This window comes from Ixodes scapularis, unplaced genomic scaffold (assembly GCF_016920785.2).
Source record: "Ixodes scapularis isolate PalLabHiFi unplaced genomic scaffold, ASM1692078v2 PGA_scaffold2__306_contigs__length_199485367, whole genome shotgun sequence".
Classification (NCBI taxonomy): Eukaryota; Metazoa; Arthropoda; class Arachnida; order Ixodida; family Ixodidae; genus Ixodes; species Ixodes scapularis.
In genome coordinates this window covers 123,022,175-123,038,527 of record NW_024609857.1, presented here as the reverse complement: position 1 = coordinate 123,038,527, position 16,353 = coordinate 123,022,175, and the positions used below count along the sequence as shown (strand labels likewise).

Sequence of the window (16,353 nt, the reverse complement as noted above, 5' to 3'; positions counted from 1 at the left end):
ACAATGCACTCTTGATGGAAAAGAGTATAGCTGCAATAAATCCTACAAAACAGAAAAAATGCGCAGTTAATCTATGCATGCACCAAAACAGTTGTTCTTACAGCAAGTCGAATAGCTTTGAAGCAGGTGCCTGCAACGATTTATTCTTCCCCATACTCAATAAAACGCCAACCTCGTAGCTGAAAATAAGGGTGCACTTCGCACTCACACACACACAAAAAAAAGGAAGAAAAGCGATCGAATGTAGAATCGTGGATTGGCACAAAAGGTTAAAATCGCAGGAGCTTCCTCGCTAAAAGTTGCTATGGTTGTTCGGTGACGGAGGGCTGAAACAACTTCCCTTAGGCCCTAACGCGACGCATACATTTCGCGTAGATTCTCAGATATTTCAACGTTCAAACAAAGCTAAGAGAATGCGAAAATTTCATGTTAAAAGCACTCAAAGTTCTATCGATCCTCGGACACATCCCGGAATCCAAGCACCGGTACGGCGATGCAGAGCTGATGCTGTCTCACAGGCGTTAATATCCAGATGATCCAGAGCGATCTTGCGCAAAAACGGTATAAAGTCTCATTCCTTCATATTTTCACATTATACCTGCGTCAGCGAGCACGAAGAAGCCCGAAGTCGTCGGAAAGCAGCTGCACATCACGGCTACCGCGCACCGAACAAACTCGCATCCGCCAGCTCTGGGCGCTGCCATCTTACCTGTGACGTCACGGCTCTTGGGAGGCCACGTGACGAGTGGTCACATTTGCGTAAAATATGGCGGCAACCGGGGGGGTGCCACTTCCGAACTTCCGGTTTATCACTCTAAGCCCCTCTACCTCGTTGACCCCGCCGAACCCGCTGAACTTCCCGGATGTGTGGAGAGGGCGCTGCGGTCGAACAAAATGGTGCCGCCCAGAGAGCGCTAAATGGAATGGTCTATAGATCAGGCAATATCCGGCAGAAACATCATGTGCGCGATCTGCGGTACCGCGCTAATCCCAACAAGCGCGTGTACAGCGGGTTCCTTCGGGTTTAACGCACTATGCCACGCAAATCTCCTGCCTCCGCGTTCTGAGATATCCTTTCTCGGGACATAAGTATTCGCAGCTCGTTCTCGCGTTTCTTTTCTTTTTTTTTTTTTTTTTGGTTCCTTTGCGATTTGCGCGCCCGATATTGTTTTCCGTGAAAGGCAAGTTTGTAGCGGTCTTCGGCATTTTTATGGCACTGTGAAACTGGAATCTGCTGCATCCATGATCTGCGGTATACGTTCCTGTGAGAGAGCAGGGGCGTTCCTAGCGAAATCCCGCGTGTTTTTCGCACCGTTGAACGCTAATTTGCCTTGTCCGAGATCTGTGGTATCAGTTCCTGTTTACGTGGTTCGTAAAAGGAACCACGTAAACGAAAGTTGGAGGGAGGGTGAGGGATCCCTTTTTTCTCCTCGTGTTAATCACTAATTTTGCATAAAATAATGCTGTCGGATCTCCAAGCATTGCCCACCCTATATTTTTACCATTTATTTCTTCATTTAGTGTTGGCCTACCTACGGGATTTTACGACAGGAAACAATCGGTCGAAGAATGGGGACAGGTCACGTTTTATCTAATTGAAGATATGAATTGAAAGCTTCATTTGGAAAGTTGTGTTATGCTAAAAAGATTATATAAAAAAAACGGCCTTAGGTGGTTTACGGGCTAAAGGCTTTCAATACAGCGTGCTGCTTTTTTTATTTTTTTTTATAAAATATGAAATCGAAAAGTATATTTTATTTATAATATGCCAATAAATCTAAATATATTGTCGAGAATTTTTTTTTACATGATTTGTTTTGAATATTTTTTTTTCGAAACGAGGACCCCCAAATTATTAACGGGGACACGCTCAATCACACTGTTTCTGAATTGAAACATTTTATTAATCAATCATAACCTTACAAATGGAAGCCGATCGCCCTCGTCGGTGTTAGACTGGTGGCAGCTGATAAAACTCATTTGCTCTACTAACGTCTAACTCCTGCTTAGCTCAGTCGGTAGAGCGCTCCACTGGAAATGGAGAAATCCCTGGTTCGTACCAGGACCAAATGGATTTTTTCCACCGCGCAGCAGTCACCCAGCTGTGTTTGAATATTTGTGTTTGTCCTTTGTCTCCCTTGTTCCTGTTCTTTAGGGATTATTATCGTCACGATTACAACTTTCTTTCATACCGAGGTTGATAAATTATTGAGCACGCCTTGTAGCAGTGAACTGGTAAAAGGGTTGATAAGATACGTTATTGAATTTCAACCTTAAGAGGGTTTCGAGCAGGAAGTCACTAATAAAAAAAGAGTTTCATTAAAAAAAATGTTTAATGATGCAAATTTGTGCCTGAAACTTAAAAGGAAATGGTTTCGTGCATCTCGCGTCGGAGACGGTACGGCCGCTGTCCCCAACGTAGCGTGTTGTTGATCTTTTTATACACCCGGTGCATTAAAGAAATTTCTTAACTATAACTAGGGTTGCGCGTTTTCGCTTTTTATTTTCTCAAAATTCGGCGTACTGTTTTTGGTGTTTATTCTAAAAACAATTTTCAGTTTTTTCTGGTGTACATTTAAACCCACAAAAGTTTACCGTCTTTTTTTCAGTCAATATGAAATAGACACCAACGGACACTGGATCCGATGATCCTTGTGCTTTTAATATTTGTTCTCACTCAAAGAATAACGGCACAGATACATTGAAAAAGAAATGGACACTTTTGGCAAATGTGTGCAACTGTAAAAGAAACAAGAAAAAAACAACAGAAGTATAGACAAGTCAGATATGAAGCCTACGCCCAAAAAACATGGAACTTCACATTCTGAACATCAGGATTACGTGATCTTATTATAGTAAACACACATGTACTTTCCCAGGGCTTCGTTGATCCGCACTCTTTCTTTCCAATTAATATGATCCCGAGCTTCGAGAATAACACTGGACACTAGCAGGCTGAGAAGGTAAAGCGCTGCCTGAACCAAATTCGGCCACTCAACCAAATTTGACCGTCAAAAAAGACACGGTGCGACGTTTTGAAACACAACATATTTCGTGTACTCACTAAACTCTGGCTGCAGAGCTTGCATCAAGTCAGTCTCCCTTACAACGAGTTTGAAAACACGCCCGTACATGGCGAAGTCATGGGGCATTTCGGACTTCACGTTCCGGTCGATGATGCGCACATTAAACCATAACGTCGTGATGGCATCCGTTTATCCCATACAATAGGAAGTTTTCGTAGACCGCGTTTCGCCCTCTGCTAAGCCCTCCGCAACGAAAAAGCCAGTAGTGCACCTGCGCGCCGACGGCTTTGACAGTAGAGTTCCGGCCATCGTAGCGGGTTGCGGAGAGCGTTGCGGAGAGCGTTGCGGGACGGCGAAAACCATCCACGAAAACTCCCTATTCGGACACGTTTCGATAGACATTAGGGAGTTTTCGTAGATGATTTTCGAAGTCCCGCAAGGCCCTCCGCAACCCGCTACGATAGCGGGAACTCCACAGTCAAGGCTATCGGCACACAGGCGCAGTAGCAACTTCTTCGTTGCGGAACGCTTAGCGGAGGGGGCAGCGCGGTCTAGGAAAACTCCCTATTAGGGAGTTTTCGTAGACCGCACTGCCCCCTCCGCTAAGCCCTCCGCAACGAAGCCTTCACTGTAGAGTTCCGGCTAGCGTAGCTGGTTGCGGAGAGCGTTGCGGGACAGCGGAAACGATCTACGAAAACTCCCTACTGTCGTTCCACCTTTTTGCCATGGCTCTGCGGTACGACTGGAAGGTCAAAGTGGCCTTTTTCGGTTAACACCGAATTTTAGAAAATGGAGTCGACGTACTTTTAACGGTTTTTAACGGTTTAAAACGAAAACGCCGAACCTACAAACTGACCTTTTTCGGTTAAAACCAAATTTCATAAAATGGATTCGGCGTACTTTTATCGGTTTAAACCGAAAACTCCGAACCCTAGCTATAACAAGGAATGGCAGGCGGGAATGACAGAACATTCCCAGGAAAGATTGAGAAAAGCAATAACTGGGTTTGTCCGGGCCTCGAACCCAGTTCTTCCGCGTGGATCCGCGTGGTAGCAACACCTAGATAACCAGGCCGTGCTGATAGAGACGTCGTCTTCAGCGAAGGCCAGCACCGGTCATAGGCTGGGCACGACAATTGCGTCAACGTTAGGCTCAAACTTGCCTCGAAGCCGAGCAATGACTCGTTTCCAATCTGCGTCCAGCGTTTGCCTTTGCTGGTGACGCAAAAGTGTCAGCACTACGGCATTGTTTTCTAAGTGTGCTGGCGGCAGCCACGGAAATTATCTTTTTATTTTTTTTCCTTCGTACACTCCATTCACATTTGCAGAAGCAGTGATGTGATCGCATGGGTATAAGTCGATTATATTTTAAATCAAAATCCTTTGTTTGCACTTCACCACATGTTCATTATCTAAACCGCTTTTTGGTTTTGTGTACTGGCTGCTGCGGTAAAATATTTTTTTTTTTGCTATTTATCTCTGCTGTTTTTGTATAATATGAACAATGGCATATTGAGGTCAGCTAATCTATACAACCTTTTCTAATGGAATACTTCGCATTAATTCAACATGCTTATAGTATTTTGTATAGTGGCATATATCAGCAACGCATTTCTGAAAGTCGTACCAAAGCACGTGTGAAGCTTTTTTATGCAGATATTTTGATAGTGTCGATACTAGTTCTCTCCTGCAAAGGCACGACGGTGGTATTTCGAAAGAGGTTCTCTAATAGTTCGTATTGAGCGACTAGACTCAACAGACAATACGTGATTTCAAACTTCGTACCTTGGCTATCGCTTACACTAATACTAGTGTACGAGCGCATGTACAGTCGCAATCAAACTTAATTGAAACGCTGGAACGAGCGTTTTTATCATTTTTCCCTACGAGACGTTAGCTTGGGGGAAGCCGATGGTATTACGTGGTCACGTGACGGCGTGCCGATTTCAGAGCGCGGGCCCCGGGGGGGGGGGGGGGGGGGGGCGGCAAGGCGGGGCGGAGGGAGGGGTACGGTAGACTCTGAGCCCGGTTGGGTATCGCATCAGATAACGTTAAACAAGTCATCAAGAATACGCCATATTTAGAACGGTTTTATTTTATCTTTAATATATTTATTTTTGTTTCTGAAAATCTGCTGTAAAATGCATGTGTGCAGAATAAAAATACAAGACGAAAAGAGACAAGCGGTGCATGTTATTTCTTTTAACCAATAGATCTGAGAGCCTCCTGGCGCTCCCTCCGCGCTCGGAAAAGGGCCCGCCCCACACGTGACCAATTGGTACCACCGGCCTCCGCCAGGCTAGCGCGCCGCAGAAAAAGACGCGCGATCGAGAGTTCCAGTTAAATTTGATTGCGACTGTACTTCTGCTCGTCGTCGAAGAGGCGCACGCACTTATACAGTCATCCCTGCTGGTAGGCAAAACACAATAACTTTTGCATACATAAAGTTCTTCACAGAAGTTTCTCTATGGGTGACGATATGTATGCGAAAAACAAACAAAAACCAAATCGTTCGACGATGCAAAATAGAGCATCTATAGTGCTTTAAAAGGGAACGAATTGCGCGGAACTGAATAGAATTCCGTCCTTTAGAACAATGTGCCTTCCGGACCACGTGACGTGGAGGCGTTCTTTTCAGCCAATTGTATCACCTTGTTCTGTCTTCGCAGGGTCGGCTATAGATTGCCCTTATTTCTGGGAAATATTGTGATACTTGCTTCCTGCTTGTGTAAGTATTCAAGGCGTTCGCTCGTAGACCTCTTTGGCGCATTTCCCGCGCTTTACAACTGGACGTTCAACCATTCCCTTTGTCCCCCTCATTCTCTCTCAGTATTTGCTTTCGGAGAGACATTTCCGGTGTTGTTCCTCGCCAGAGCCATTCAAGGAGTAGGCTCTTCGTGCATCACAGTTGCCGGTGAGTTGCCAGCAATCTCTGTCTAATAGGAGACTTTTTTTTTATTTAGAAGAAACTGCAAAACAGTAGTTGGTCCAAGGAGAAATAAAAAAACACGTGCGCCCGCGCGCGCGTGCGCGCACGCGCGCACACACACACACACACGCACACGCACCCCCCCCCCCACACACACACACAAAGGCACTTTATAACCATTGAAAACATTTGTTTGCTCCTGTAAGAACTAGATTTGGTAGAAATGAGTGAAACTCTCCGTTGCATGCAGAGGGAACAACTCGCAAAATTTTGGTACGTAGATGAGACTGATATATTAGTGAGAGGCGCCTTAAATGAGACTGATGCCTCCATCAGAATAACACCATCGTCGCCTTAGATTTTTTATTTTTTTTTGTAACGAACAAACATAATATCAGTAATCATGTTCAAAGCTAGAAATTAATATTGTTTCTTTTTGGATAGAACTTAACTAATTGAATGCAGTTAAAAAGGAAAAAAATAAAAATCTCTACGTCCTGTACACATGATTTGGCATATGAATGCGGCAAGGCATTAACCTGAGCTTGTTGGTAAAAAAATTATAAACATACATGACTGCGCTAACATAGCAGAAGGACGGACACAAGGAACAGAATACACAAAAAAGGTCTTGTGTTTGTGCTCTGTTCCTTGAATCTTTCGTCTGTTTTACCGCTGTTTTGCCATTAGTTCTATAGGACTGCGACGTTTCCGTTGGTGAATTGAGGTAGATCTTCTTGACCATGCGTTTAATGCGAAATCATCGAAGAACGCGAAACAAATTGTTATAATTGAGGGTAGCGTTATCTTCAACAAAGCAATAATCAAAATGGGTTGTTAAATTGAATTAAAAAAATAATGTAGTGGACAGCTTGGCAAGCAACATTATGCTCTCTTCCTGAAGAATGCTCCTAAACAACAGTAACGTTCTTTTCGGACGCGGCACGTGCTACCATTTTCGATTGTAGTAACTCTGTGCGTTTGCTTCCACGGCCATGTGGCGTTTGTGCAGACGCGGCAACAAATCAGCAGTCCATGTCAAATGTTTAACACTAAATACACTGTTTAGCGTGTTTTCTTCTTCATTTCATTTTGAAGGGCTCGGTGCTGTGGCGAGTCTTTATCCAGACGACAGTCGTCGCAGCAAAGTGATGGGCTTCACGCTGGGCGGCGCTGCCTTGGGCGTCCTCGGTTAGTCTTTCCCTTAATTCTCAGCGCACTAAAAATTGGTTTGCTCTGTATGTTTATACATCGGAATTAAAAACAGCGCGGAAAGACGAGGACCAGACAAAGAAGTGACACGGACGTAGCGCTGTGTCACTTCTTTGTCTGGTCCTCGTCTTTCCGCGCTGTTTTTAATTCCGATGTATGTACCAACTCGCCCAAGCCTCAACTTTAGCATGTTTATACAGCCTTGATGGAGATACGCCACGACGGGTAATCGGTCTGTTGGCTGTAGATGAGAAATTTAGCCACTCTTGGTGATACAGTTTATATATTGGCTTTTTCTAGCGTGAGCTGAAACATGGTGGCGCCAGTGTGCAGATAGCCTCCAACCACTTCCGGTTCTGAAGCAGACGGCGGGTTTCGCAGTACTTGGGAAATCCAATATTCACGCTATCTTCTGAAAATGGCGACTTTTAGCACTGTCATACTTTATTCACGGTTATGATAAAAGAATGATGAGTAAAAAAGAGGAAATATGCGTGCACCGGAAGTGTGCCGGGGCTACTTAATAGATGAAGCCACCAAATTTGTTGCCAAACAAAAAAAACAAACAAAAAAGGCGAAGCGTTAATCGTGTTCGTTTGTTACAGCCGGTTACCCCTACGGCGGAGTCCTGTACGACTTCGTGGGAAAGACGACTCCTTTCGTCGTTTTGGCCTCATTTAGCATCGTTCTTAGCGGTGCGTATGGCCATCAATATTTAATAAAAAGAAATCACATATTGGCGCCAGCTCTCCGGATTTGCCGCGGGGTGGTTGAATTTCTCCTAAAGTTTAATCATACATGCAGAGCTGTAGCTGCTTGAATTTCATAAGTCTTCACTCGTATTTAAAAGAAAAGAAAGAGATAAGCTAGCTTGTGTTTTATTCAGCACAGCACGTGGGAAGCCAATTGCTGCAATTTACGCAATGTTTGCGACCAAAAGCGCCGCTGTGCTTGGGTTTTTGCGATTGGTCAAACATCGAGAGAAATATAAGTGATGTCAGACTGTCAGTTTTGATGGTGTTGGTTTAAGAATGGAATGACTACAAGCTTCCACCGTGCCGCTTACGCATAAGCCATCAAACTTGTTCCTAACTATGATCAGCAGTCAGAATAACAACTCGTGACATCACGGCGAGACAAGTCAAGGTCGTTACGTCACGGATAGGAAGCCATACGAGCGAACTGCCGAAACACACCGGCGGTAATACTACGTTTCTTACATAGTGCCAATAGCTTTGACAGGGAAAAAAATGTATAGGCAACGATTATTAGAAAAGTATTGGGAACGTATGTTTTGGGTGCAGCTTTGCACGCTGACGCCAAATTAAGTGTTCCATCTCAAACCTTGTTTTTCCGTCAAACATTTCCTCTGCCTCGTTAACGTCGACCTCACTTGCCGGGTCTCAGCGATTGACATCTATATTTACTCGGTCGAGAAGAGGACGTGTGAGCCATTTTTAGACTGCATCGATGCTAGAAGCATCCAGATGGTCGAGGATACGAATCAAATGAAGTGATCGACGACGGTCAGGAACGCGATAGCGTTTTCGTGACCAACGTATAATCACAAAAAAAAAAAAAAAAAAAAAAAAACGCTTTGTTGGCAAGGGAGTTTGGCCGCCGACATCGCTTTGCTCGTGTGAGAAAACCTGTGCAGATGAAAGCCTGCTAATGTTGTAGACAGACGTGCTGTTTAGAAAAGAAGTCAGCGTTTGCCCACAACAGGTGTGGGCACTGCGAGTGCGCAGAAACCAGATTTGCGTGAGGAGTCTTAGCATGCGCCGTGGGCCGACGGTAGCGCCACCGCAGTTGCGTGACGTCAGAGCCGCATGTTGGTGAATACCATTCGTGCTCACGCTACGCGTTCGTGCCCGCATGCAACACTAGCCCGGACGCCGAGCATGAGAGATCACAAGTATCGAGACCCGAGTATGATTTGTGATATCATGGCCAGACTGGCTATTTCAGTGATGTGTATGATCTATTACTCTACCTAATCCGAGTTTAACAGCGGCGCTCACTCACGGCAGTATTTTATGGAAATTGAGACTGCGGGAAGTTAGTCTGGGTGCGTGGAGATGAGAAAGGCATCCAGTGCTGAACGACTACCAGCCCGGGCTCTTGAACCAACATCGTGATGTACTGATGCGAGACGGCACGCTGGCACGATGATCACGCCGAATCAGGCAGGGCTAAGAATTAAACAGTCATAGTGCAATATGCAACTGTATGGCGCGGGATTTTCTTTCATTATCGCTGCAGCGTATCTTGTTAATGTCGATGTACTGTCACCCGCACGGCTGATAGCCTCGCACGTTTTTTCAGCTTTTGTCACTTGAAAGCATTGCCCTATGCTTAAACTCGTGTGCGGTAAATAAAGCAGTCCTAAAAAAACGCTATTTGTAGATCACATAAATAAACGTGCAACAGTAGACATGCGTCCTGATCAATGTTTCTGCCTGCAGTGCTGTGCGCCCTGCTTGCCCTGCCCACCCACGAGGAAACGGTGAGTGATAGTGCTGCGAAGTTACCCGCAATTTTCGCTTTTTCCTTTTTATTCCGTCATACAGATAAGGGAGAGTAAGGAAACTCCACTATAGTAAGCATTTTTTTTTTCAATTTTACATAATATTTTTCTAAATAGCAAGTTAATTGATCGAAAAATGGTACCAGTAATTTACCGCTAGAGTAGTCCCCCAGAATGAAATAGCTAGAGCATTTCAGTATCCGAAAGTGCATCAAACAACGGGTACGTCCGGCCAAGATGTAATACTATATACTTTGTTTACGTGGCATGGGTTGGCGCATATTCCGCGCCCTAGCTGCGCTTCTTTTTTGCGTTTCAAACATACCACAAGTAGTAACTACCTGATCAAATAGAGCATGCGATCTCGTCATTGAACAGTAGCAATCCTGCCCTTCCAAGAGAAACAAAAAACATGAGTTAATTGTCCAGTTGTTAAACACTCTCTCGCTGCCTGGACAGATGCGTACAGTGAGGCGAAACAGCTCAATACTATTCGTATAAAGTGCGTAAGTAAAAACGAGGGTAGTCCGTCAGCTTACCTTGTATCGACCAGCTCGTGCAGAAAACTGTTGAGTGAATTAACCTGAGTTGTGCTACAAGGTAGTGTATTACAATCATCGATAGCTGGAAAAAATGAATTATGTTAAAAGCAGTCTAGGTGATTATGATAGACACGTGCCCTCAAAATGTACTAAATGACATGCGAGCGCAAAGTATGCCTTAAAAATTCCGGGAATTTGCCTTAAAATCTTTCAGTCTCGATTGATGTATACTTTTGCGAGAAACACGGAGTCTCGTCTATTTCTAGAGTAACTGACAAGTCCGGTCTCGCAGGGGTTTTTCTTTTTCGATGAGAGGAAGCCAGCTATGCAGGAGAGGCGCCGATTTTTAGCGTGAAAAACGAGAGGCATGAGTAGTCAATATTCCCCACGGGGCGGCATTACCCCGTTCCGTAATATACTTCCATTGTCAGGCTTCAGAAATCTAAGCCATATAGTTTAAAACACACACGCGCGCGCGCACAAACACATAGACGCGCACGCATACCAGACACAAACATACAGGCATAAAGATGTACTCATGCATGAACAGGCACACACACACACACGCCATATATATATATATATATATATATACACACACACACACACACATACACACACACCCGTATACACTCGCACAGACGCACGCACAGATGTACACACACATACATGCTCGCACACACACAAACATACATACACATGTACAAACACATACACTCCCATACACACGCACGGACAAATGACAAACCACCGGAGCTTTGAGAGTTGGAAATCTGTGGACGACTTATATGCTGCAAGCATTCGTACTCGTGAATATTTGCATCTCAGACTATTTGGACTCTTCAATGTCGGAATCACCGTCCTCTAGGTCTTTGGTATACACGTACGTTTAAATTAAAATAGGCCATGTTGAATGTTGAGGTGAACACACACAATATCTAACCCGCATCATTGGTACATACAATTCAGCTGTAATAAAAACAACGCAAATGCTTGATACAGAAACATTATTTATTTTGTCACAGGTTTAGAAGTCGCTCCCCTTCCTTAATTCGACCTCTCAATTGAGGTGGATTTTTAAGATCGTCGACATCGTGCAAAGGCTGAGATTTGTGAAACTTCTATTCCAGCCCTTGTTACGCCAAGTGTCTTCTCTCACACTCCTTATGGATCCCTACGTACTTATTGTCACTGGTAAGTAGGAAAGTCTCAAATCAGATTCGCGTCACTGTTCTCTTACGAAAGTGATTTATTTTCACCGCTTAATATAAACTTCCTACACCGCGTTTGAAGAAAAAAACAGTACGTATGTTCCTTTTTGAGAAGCACCTAGAAACGTTTGGTACCATCTTTTACAATTATTTTCGGGCTAGACCTCCATGACCACAGTACGTTTTATTTTATGCTGGTCCACTGTGGACACTATAATCCGCACCAGCGTCAGTGTCATGTCACGTCACCATAGGCTCCGCATATCGCACCGTTCAAACTGAAGTTCACGTGACGCGCTTTTGCAGTCAAAATAGCTAATGAGGCTGGTAACGTCGGCCGTGTGCCACTTTAAGCCAAAGCGGTGCATGTATACTGCCTCAAATGCATTAGTAAGCTGGCATCAGTCTTAAAATTGAAATTAGACTCGTCGTGAACCAATATTCTTAAATGGGCGGTGCAACAATTTTCGACAATATTTGCGGGACCTAAAGTTGCTAGCCTACAGATTTTTTTTTTTTTTTTGCGTTTGTTAGTTTAAAAAGAAATTAAATGAATCGAAGGTCGAGGTCCCCTTCAACTCATCGTCTTTCGCGTGAGGTTTGCAGCTGCGTCACTGGAAGTACTACGTTTGGTTCTATCTTCAGTAATCCCCCCCCCCCCTCCTTCCATCTTTCCACGATTGTCGACTTTTAAAGGGGCACTGAACAACTTGCTGATGTTGTCTAATTATGGTCATAACTCAATAGACCATTTACTAAATCCCCCAAACGCCTGCACTCACTCCCTTGCGACCGGAAATTTCGACCAATTCGATGGTTACACATTTCTGAGTGTATTCCGAAGTCAACCTGAATAAGCGTTGTGTAGAATGCCGGGACCTATAGTCATATCACTTTTGTCATTTCTCGTCAATGTCAGCGTTTTTCATATTGCACATGCAATCTACCCTTCAACCTGGTTGATCGTGCTGCAGAAATATCTTACAATATTCTCATTCTTGTACTACTTCAAAGAGGCGGATATTTAATTAGAAAAGCTAAAAATGCTAAACACAATTTCTGCTAACACAACAATCGCGAGAATGACAATATTGTAAGGAATTTCTGCAGCTATGTCATTTGAAGGGTGGATTGTATGCACAGTTTGAAAAACGCTGACATTGACTAGAAATTTTAAAAGTGGCATGACAGTTCACTGCAATCTACACGATGCTCATTCAGGATGACTTCGGATTGCACTCAAAAGTGCATAAGCATCGAATTGGTCCAAATTATCCATAACTAGGGAACTGAAGGTCCCATGATTCCTCGAGTACGTGGCAAAGCGCTAGGGGGATTTAGCAAGTGGTTTATTCATGGGCTCTGAACACTGCTGGCGGTAACGCGCTACTAGTCACGGCGCGTTACTGGTAACGAGTTACTTTTCTCTGTAATGTAGTAACTTCCTCGTTACTTTTTCTAAACAGTAACGGGTAACATACCTAAGTTACTTATTTCAAGTAACATAGTTACGTTACTGGTTACATCTTTCCGAGACCTGAGAAAAGTACTTAAAATTTTCTCGTGTTTTAACGGGACAGCGTTAAGGAGCTCGTGTCGCTGAAAACCCGATGTCAGTGGCGTGACGGGAAAATCCGGATTGGTCGGTAGGGTCATGACGTCGCAGCCACGTGAACTCGCGCGGGAATTTCAAACAACTCTCACGTGAAACGTGACGTCACCCGTAGAATGAGAGGGATTAAGAAACATGACATGTAATGCGAATTGAAGGTCGCCGCATGTCTCAAATGGTTTTACTTTATAAAGTAGTGAGTGTGCCTTAAAGAAAAATGTGAAGAATTTTAGGCAGGATTCGATCTCAAGAGCATGAGAAGCGAATGAGAAGCCCATGCGAACGGGGCCGGATGACGCTATCGTGTTCCGCTCTTAAAGGCGAATCTTAAGCGTCCTCCACGTTTTTATGCTTTTTCACCTGAAGTCCATACGCAGCCGACGCTACGAACTGATGGGACCAATCAGAAAGCGTCAAACAGGGGTCATAATGGTGTTCGACTTGTTTTAAAGCACAGCTCTTAGGCGCCCGTTTCCGGCTTGAGCAGCGTCGCCGTCGCCGTCGGCGTAACCGCGCGGTGCATTATGGGTAAATTTCTCTGCTAAATCTAGCGGAAAAATTTCCTCACTAAATCTAGCGGGAAAAATTTCCGAGCTAAATCCAGCGGAAAACTTTCCCCACTAAATTTAGCGGAAAAATTTCCTCGCTGAATCTAGCGGAAAAATTTCCCCGCTAAATTTAGTGGAAAAATTTCCCCGCCAAATTTAGCGGAACATTTTCCCTTAAATGGGAGGCGAGCAGGAGAGGAGGAGGGGCATAGCCTCCTCTCCGTACCTTCCCCTTCTCCTCCTCAAGAGCTGCGCTCTAATTCGGCGTTACAGGGAGTTGTAAACGGCTTTCATTTTTTGGACGTGATTTAATATCGCTGAACCAATCAGAAACAAAAAAGGGCCCAGTGACTTTCGCTTTTTACTCTGCTTGATTAGTCCCATTAGGTCGTAACGTCGGCTACGTCTGAACTTCAGCTGAAACGAAGTATAGGCGCCAAGTCATTAATTATTGCTCTCATTCCACATACCTTCGAAATTTTGCCTGTCTGTTCCACTTAGAAGAAGGAAAAACGCCTACGCCTTCTTTCTTGGTGTCGAAAAACGCTGTTACGGCCAGTTTATAAATAAAAAAAGTAACGGAAAGGTAATTTGCGTTACTTTTTATCGGTAACGGGTTCCTTTTATTTTGAGGTAGCGTAGGTCGGTAACGCGTTCCTTTTATTTGCCAGTAACAAGTAACGTATTTTGTTGTTGTTTTTCTCGATAACGCCTACAACACTAGCTTTAAGTAACATAAACAATACATTCGTGCGCGGCTGTCTTTATCTTAAAAGTTTATATCAAAAGATCGACACGAGACGGCGCCCTCGGTCGTGAAAGGAGAGAGACGTATATTTGGAGAGTGCGGTCATTGATTGAATAGGGCATTGAATAGGGCAAAAGTAAGGGCACGTCATTGGCCGAAATTGTTTCAATAACCATGGGCGCCTTGATTGACAGCTTTTCTGACCAACCAGTAGTCACGAACATTCCCCCAGCGGAGGCAATTAGCTTAACATATGCCCCCCCCCCCCCCCCAAAAAAAAAAAAAAAATCACAATATGTAGGTGAGGATGTACTCACGTATTTCATTTCAGCACACTAAAGTGGGAAGTTTGCGACTCTTCATAACTTAAAGGGGAAAGGCACGTGACGTCTTCGTCATGGCGACATTTAGAAAGCACCCAGCCGCGGCCATGAGCGAGTGAACGGTTGAAACCGTGGACTTAACTCCGCGGGAAATTCGACCCGAACGCCGAACTCGCATTCTATGTTCGCAGCTTCGTCTAAAGTTACAGGAAACATTTCTCTTCAGTCTCACCTTTTCTGGTTTAGTAAAAGCCCTGAGCACCTTGAAAATCTCTATTTCCATCAAACTCTTACAATTATACTTTCATGTAATTTCAGCCTGATTAAAAAAAAACATTTGCGCCGCGGCACGGGGAGGATGTGCTGTGCTGACGGCGGCGCCTCCTTCGCCGCTCCGCCCCAGATCCTGATGGCTGCTTGCATTCACCAAACTCTCCATATATACGGCTCTGAGAGAGGGCAGAGCATTTTATACTGGGAAAGTTCAGCAATCCTTTTGATCATGCCGACAGTCTAGCAACCATGATCAGAGATCTCGCAAAAATGTTTTCGTTGCCATATTGTGTTACTATTTTCTGTCCTACTCTGGATTAGCTACCCCATGTCTGCAGTGACGTGTCATCCCCTGAAATGGTACGTCGTTAAAAGCACATATGGCTCTTTCCAAGGAATCAATTGCACATACTTTGTTATCTACAAGAATCTCCAAAAATATGCATATTCCATTCACTTTTCATTTCTACAAAATTACTTTTCTTTACTCCCACCACCACCTCCTGAGAGGAGGTAAAGTACGAGTTTCTTAATTGCGCGTAAACGCCATTTTAAAGACCACAAATATAAAAAAGTGTTTTTCCACCGTAACTATTTTTGTGCATAAAGAATGTGTACTTACCTACTCGAAGGAGTTAGAATGGGTATATTTAAGCTTCTATTTCAAGTAAAATAAGATGAAAAAACTAAACTCTGGCGCAACTCTTCCGTATTTAGTAGTTTTTGGGCGATATTTTAACACATCCTAGAAATAGGTTCTCAGGCTAAGACATTTGCATAAAGAACGTATACTTACCTACTCGAAGGAGTTAGAATGGGTATATTTAAGCTTCTATTTCAAGTAAAATAAGATGAAAAAACTAAACTCTGGCGCAACTCTTCCGTATTTAGTAGTTTTTGGGCGATATTTTAACACATCCTAAAAATAGGATCTCAGGCTAAGACATTTGCATAAAGAACGTATACTTACCTACTCGAAGGAGTTAGAATGGGTATATTTAAGCTTCTATTTCAAGTAAAATAAGATGAAAAAACTAAGCTCTGGCGCATTTCTTCCGTATTTAGTAGTTTTTGGGCGATATTTTAACACATCCTAGAAATAGGTTCTCGGGCTAAGACATTTGCATAAAGAACGTATACTTACTTACTCGAAGGAGTTAGAATGGGTATATTTAAGCTTCTATTTCAAGTAAAATAAGATGAAAAAACTAAACTCTGGCGCAACTCTTCCGTATTTAGTAGTTTTTGGGCGATATTTTAACACATCCTAGAAATAGGTTCTCAGGCTAAGACATTTGCATAAAGAACGTATACTTACTTACTCGAAGGAGTTAGAATGGGTATATTTAAGCTTCTATTTCAAGTAAAATAAGATGAAAAAACTAAACTCTGGCGCACCTCTT

General features: G+C 43.7%; 1 protein-coding gene across 1 annotated transcript in view; it reads left to right on the top strand.

The window, feature by feature from the left end:
- Positions 1–16,353, top strand: part of LOC8041950 (synaptic vesicular amine transporter-like) — a 72,427-nt gene that overhangs the window by 20,962 nt on the left and 35,112 nt on the right. Inside the window, exons 4-9 of the mRNA XM_040219492.3 lie at positions 5,695–5,753; positions 5,856–5,939; positions 7,053–7,145; positions 7,772–7,861; positions 9,632–9,672; positions 11,318–11,429. Of these exons, the coding sequence (XP_040075426.3) occupies positions 5,695–5,753; positions 5,856–5,939; positions 7,053–7,145; positions 7,772–7,861; positions 9,632–9,672; positions 11,318–11,429 (479 nt within the window). The remainder of the gene's footprint in view (positions 1–5,694; positions 5,754–5,855; positions 5,940–7,052; positions 7,146–7,771; positions 7,862–9,631; positions 9,673–11,317; positions 11,430–16,353) is intronic.